This window comes from Triticum dicoccoides, chromosome 2A (genome assembly GCF_002162155.2).
Source record: "Triticum dicoccoides isolate Atlit2015 ecotype Zavitan chromosome 2A, WEW_v2.0, whole genome shotgun sequence".
Taxonomy (NCBI): domain Eukaryota; kingdom Viridiplantae; phylum Streptophyta; class Magnoliopsida; order Poales; family Poaceae; genus Triticum; species Triticum dicoccoides.
In genome coordinates this window covers 760,373,342-760,379,201 of record NC_041382.1, presented here as the reverse complement: position 1 = coordinate 760,379,201, position 5,860 = coordinate 760,373,342, and the positions used below count along the sequence as shown (strand labels likewise).

The 5,860-nt window shown below is 42.3% G+C and overlaps 1 protein-coding gene and 1 non-coding gene across 2 annotated transcripts; one reads left to right on the top strand and one right to left on the bottom strand.

Annotated features, from left to right (window-relative positions):
- Positions 1–733: 733 nt before the first annotated feature.
- On the bottom strand, positions 734–2,252 carry LOC119352354 (lecithin-cholesterol acyltransferase-like 1). The gene is made up of 2 exons (XM_037619022.1): positions 1,852–2,252; positions 734–1,652 (listed from the first exon to the last, which is right to left on the bottom strand). Exons 1-2 carry the CDS (start codon positions 2,238–2,240, stop codon positions 767–769), a joined length of 1,275 nt encoding a protein of 424 aa, XP_037474919.1. The 5' UTR covers positions 2,241–2,252; the 3' UTR covers positions 734–766.
- Positions 2,253–5,127: 2,875 nt separating this feature from the next.
- TRNAN-GUU lies at positions 5,128–5,201 on the top strand. The gene has a single exon. It is a non-coding gene; the product is annotated as a tRNA-Asn (tRNA).
- The last annotated feature ends 659 nt before the right edge of the window (positions 5,202–5,860 follow it).

Genomic DNA, 5,860 nt, shown 5'->3' with positions numbered 1-5,860 from the left:
ACGATGCACAAAGTACACGCAGAACAACAATCTATGAGTAGTGCTTATAGGAATATAGTCTCTTCGCTCCTAAATATAAGTCTTTGTAGAGATTCATTATAGACCACATACAGATATATATAGATGTATTTTAGAGTCTAGCATAATGGAATTTTACAAAGACTTATACTTAGGAACGGAGGGAGTAATATACGCATATGCTCATATGAGGTAAGTGTGCATGCGTATATATTTGAGCATATTTTTTTAAATACCACGCTAACTGCAAGTAGCATGCATGGGCACGTGGAGGAGCGTGTGAATGTTATTTTCTGACAAAGACATTTGCCACGGAACAGACGCTTGGTGACACCGATTCTGGCTGGGTTTCTGCCAATAAAAAGGATGTCAATAGCCACCGAACGTTCGAGGTGGAGCATGACAATTGTGAACGTTTTCTATGACAAATTCTTCGCATACACATGGAAACTTCTGACCAGAGGATTTTTCCGTGAAATTTGCCGTGTTGGCAGGAAAGAATTGCCATTCTCCCAGCGCATAAATTGCCGCCAAAAACATTCGTTGCACCCCAGAGAACTTTCGCTGAATATTACCGGGAAAAAAGAAGGCATGTAGCCGATGTGCATGTGCACGGCTATGAACAGCTACTTCAATCCATTGATACAACGACGTGAGTCCAGCTAAGATTCCTGAATATTGTTGAAATTGCTAAAATTGGAAGTCTTCATTAATATGAAGGAAAACAGAAATAACATATGATGACTCCTCAGCGATTTGCTTCTAGAATTTCATACATGATCTTCTTGAGCGAGTGCTCCTGAACAACAATGTTAGAGTGTGTAGTATTAACAATCTTGACGAACTTAAAGTGTATGTTAGCCTGTTGTTGTCTATGCAAATCATTCACGAGAGCAAGAACGCTAACCAAATTCATAACCCCGTCTCCATCACCATATACGTTCTTGGGAGCTACATTGAAGTTACCATCCCAGTATACTGCTTGCTCCGGCGTCTGCACGCCGACACCGTTGAGGTATGTTGTTGGCACCATCGGTGCATCAACTCTCAGCTTCATCGAAAGCACCCGTTCCACCACCTCGGTTTTCAAACCGATTGCCGGAAGTAAGTCCTTGTAGTCATACGCCGAGTAGTTCTTGTTTTTGGTAATCACAAGCGGCATGTGACCAAAAACCGGGGAAGACGGGAGGAATAAAAGGGCACTCGCAAAGGTTCTCCACATTGGCCGCAAACTCAAGCGCGGAATTGTCGGGACAACGAGCGGTTTCGGTCCTGAGGCGAGGTTCGTGAGCGCCTCCATAAAGCCTCCCGGAAGTGTAGGCGATATGAGGACCAGGTGCTTGATGAATTTCTTCCTCCATGTTATGGGAGTCCAATTAATGAACTTGAGGGTGGCCATGCCACCAAAGCTGTGTGCGACGAGGATGACCAGTTTGTCCTGGTTCTTCTTGCTTGCATGCTCCACCAGAACCTTGAAACGGGCAAAGTAGTCCGAGAACACTTGAGATGGCTGGCCTGGCAGTGGCGGAGCATGCCGTGGGTCATAGGGAGCTCCGAAAAGGGTATCTCCGTCACGATACCCAAGCAACTGAAGCTCTTCGAGGACCCTTGTCATGCAAAATCCCTTACGGCTCCTGAACACCACATATGCAATGTAAAGATCAGTTCCCAAATCAAACTCCATACATTGGGGACAAAAGCATTCGACATACTAGAGATTTTTCCAAAAGGTCATAATATATACACCGTGCAAATGTCCAATGTAGATCAGTAGACACGTCAGCAAGTAGTAGGAAGCCAACAGATGGATTACTTGTTACAGAGTGTACTTACGAATCGAGGTTCTTTGAGGTGAATCCATGGACGGAGCCGAAGTCTGGCACATGCGTCTCGACACCGGGTAGGTTCCGGTAGTCTTTGAGGGCAGAGTCATAGACGAGGCACATCTGCTCCTCGAAGCACGACACGTAGTTGTGGCGGACCAGGTCAGATGTGTTGTTCCACAATGAGAACCACCCCTTCCCCTTGAGCGCACCGCAGTGGGGCAGTGACGGCACGTAGGCATCAGTCAGCCGCGCCTCCAGGTTGGGGCAACTGATACCTGGGATCAAGATTATTGGGTTGTAGACCCCGACATCATATCCCGCGTCGCAACAACGGAGGAGGCAGATGAGAAAGGTGAGGAGTGCTAGACAATCAGTAGATGGCGAGACAATCGCCATCAAACGATGCGATGATGCGGTACAGAGGTGAGTGTCATTATCTGTTGGACGCTCGGCCTTATATAGACTAGTAACAATCGTTAATGCATGGGAAGTTTTTAATATATTTTTAATACGTGCCTAGGATTACCTATGGTTAGGTAACACTATAAAAGGTAGTGCTTCAAAGTTAGGACTTATCGCTTCATCCACATGAGGAAGTAAATTAATGCTGACATATTAAAGAACAATGTAAAGAAGGAACACAATTAAAAATGAGCAAGAGGGAGAAATAATTAATGTGAGCAAATATTGCTATGTCTATTGCATTGGTTGTTTTGTTGATCTTCTTTGTGATACTTTAGCTACGCCTTATTTCCGTGGTCTCTTTGAATCTGATAGATCAATGGTTTCCTTTGCTTATCTTTACTTTTGGTTAGTGTTTGTAACATAATTGTTTCTATTGATAGAAATCCAAGACCGGGGCATCTTTTTTCAGTGGTATGACGTGCATGTCGATTACAAGGTGTATGTGGTGACTTCGTCAATCTCAAGACCTACTGGCCCATTCTCTCGCAGATGCTTAGGGTGTGTGTGTGTGTGTGTGTTCGTAGGGATGACTGTGCGTGCATATTATGGGCGTCTCCATATGCACCATGTTTGTCAAAAAAGAAGAGGAAGGCCTCTCTTTTTTTAAATGCCAATGATGTTTAATTGCAATTACAACGAACTCCCTCTGTTTTTTAATTAGTTGTCATTCTAACTTTGTACTCAGTCCATGTCATTTTTTTATTACCAACGTCTGCAAAACCAAGATACTGACCCTCCATCATAATACATATCTTCACAATGTATTTATCTAATCTTGTAGATATTTATACTTGTTTTTATAAAGTTGGTTCCTTAGAGAATATTGACTTAACACAAAGCTAGAACGACGTTTTTTTTTGAAAACCCCCATATATTAATTAATTAATAATGTTATTACAATCGTTCATTACAAAATTCGCCACATAACACTATTAAGAAGAATCCCATCAGGTTTGTTTATAAAGCTAAGCTTCGCAATTTCGTGAGTCACCTTATTGGCCTGCCGATTAATTTTCGCAATTTTAAAATTCTTGAGCATCCTCGATATACTCAAGGCTTCTTTCTTCAAATCAACGAGCGGAGACCTGTCAAGATTCTCATTTGCAAGGAAAGTATTTTGAAACAGCAAAAGTATATTATTCTTCTATGTAATTAATTTTAAATGTATACTATTATAGACTGAAAATTTAGTCCGTTAAGTTTTTACATTTGTTTATTCAATCATATAGATGTAATTGTTTTGGTTAATATCAATTGTTTCCTCATTAGTAGAATTATATTGCAAACTTGCTTAGGTTATTGTACATTAATCTCATTTAATGGTTACATCACAATACAACATATCTTTTTTTATTTTTTTATTAATGTTAATTGTACTAAATGCTATAGAAAATGAGTAAACAATTATGTGTTTTACAAGGACTTTGTTCAATGGTTACATTGTGATTTTTTTATTTCTGTAACAAAACCAAACACCACTTATTAGAAATTGACAAAGATTAGTTGGATATTCTCTATTGCAGAAGCGCGTCATATAAGGTCTATAGCCTTAATTGTAAAGGGTTAATTTAGGCTTTGTTTAGCACAAAGGGTTAATTAAGTTTGTCTCTCCTCCAAGAAAAGGCGGCTAGGGTTTTTGCCTTCCGTCGGCGGCACCGCTGATCTCCCACGCTCTTGTGGCCTTAGGGTCATGGGTACACGGTGGATCTCGGTCCTTGCCGGTGGGAGGACTCCGTTTTCAAGTGCTTCCTCAAGTTTTGTTAGGGTTTGTGTCTTTCTCAAGAAGACGAGACGGCGGCAGCTTCTTGAAGATGGAATAAGGTTCTTTCCGTCTAGCCCCTGTTCCGATGGTGTGTCTAGCATCGTCGGAGGGCATGTGAAGGTATGTCTCTGGTGGATCTCGTGAGATTCGGTCGGTGGTTGTCTTTGGTAGATCTGCTCGGATCCGGTCTTTGTTCGTCTTTATTCATGTGTCTTCAGGTTGGATCCTTCTGATCTAAGCTTCTCTTCATCAGCGGTGGTTGTTGTTCTGGTGCGTTGGTCCTATGGGCCTTAGCACGACGACTTCCCGATTGTCTACTACAACAAGTTGTGTCCGGCTCCGACGAGGGAGGGGTGATGACGGTGGCGCGCCTTCGACTCACTTCAGTGCTTGTAGTCATCGCTAGGTGGTCTATGAATCTGGATGTAATTTTCATTATTTCTGGTGTTCATTGTACTATCATGATTGGAGATGAATAGATCCACAGTTTCTTGCAAAAAAAGGATTAATGTAGGCAAAAATATTTACGGTAGTGCGTGAAGGAAAGAGCGGTCTATTTCGGCCCAGTCAAACTGTGCTGGTTGCAATTTCAGATCCTTCTGTACATCATGGCATCTGCCATAGAACGGCACAGACTGATACCAGTCTACCATTGGATGGATTAGAACTAAAATCACTCAACGAAGGATTGATCGGGTTTTCGGTTGCACCTTAGCAATCACCTCTCATCTCATGCATCTTCAGTCACAAACCATTATGATCTGCCGAGGACTCGCAAAAGGGCAAATGAAAAGATAGATCACCCCGGACACCATCGTTGGTTCGTTGTGACGGCGCTTCTCGGTCGTCTCAGCTCTCGCGTGCATGCGTGCACTGCACATGCGCCCTGATCTGGCTATAAACTTCCCATGATTACCAAAGCTAAACTTACCGACCGTCATGTGGGTGGGTACGTCTGGAGGTGCAAACAACAACAAACAACTTCGTCACTCTTCATGTGTACATGTGAGAGAACCTTCTATTTTTATATGTTGCGTAACTTTTTAAAACAAGTTAGCTGGAATAGCTCAGTTGGCTAGAGCGTGTGGCTGTTAACCACAAGGTCGGAGGTTCGAGCCCTCCTCCTAGCGTTTTTTTCCATCTATTTTTTACTCATGTCAATATTGACCAGTGTCGTGGAGATAGCACCCTCTGTAGCCGACTTGCAAGCGGTCTCTCGTCTCTACTAAGTCCTAACTTGCACTTGAATCATCAAACGTGACTAGCATAAGGTCGGAGGTTCAAGCCCTCCTTCTAGCGTTTTTTTCCATCTATTTTTTACTCATGTCAATACTGATCAGTGTCGTGGGGATAGCACCCTCTGTAGCCGACTTGCAAGCGGTCTCTCGTCAAACGTGCTATCTTGCACTTGAATCATCAAACGTGACTAGCATTTGTAGCAAGGAAGGATTAAATGGATGTGCTTACTACGGTCGATACTTGCATTTACTCGTTTGGTGAGATAAAAAGGATCTACTGTACCCAGTGTGTATCACTTCAGTGATAGAGCATGTGCCATATGCCATATTCAGACTCTATCAACTATTCATTTTCATATGCTTTTACATCAATACTTGAAGTCATTTAGTGATATATAATAAGAAGTCATTTAGTGATATATAATAAGAAGTCATTTAGTGATATATAATAAGATAGTGTATGTTTTGGCCTCATGCATGTTTCTTGCACCATTGCCAGTGGCCACTCAAAGAAAAAATTGGGTTCCTCTACAGATTTTGCACTTGCGTCT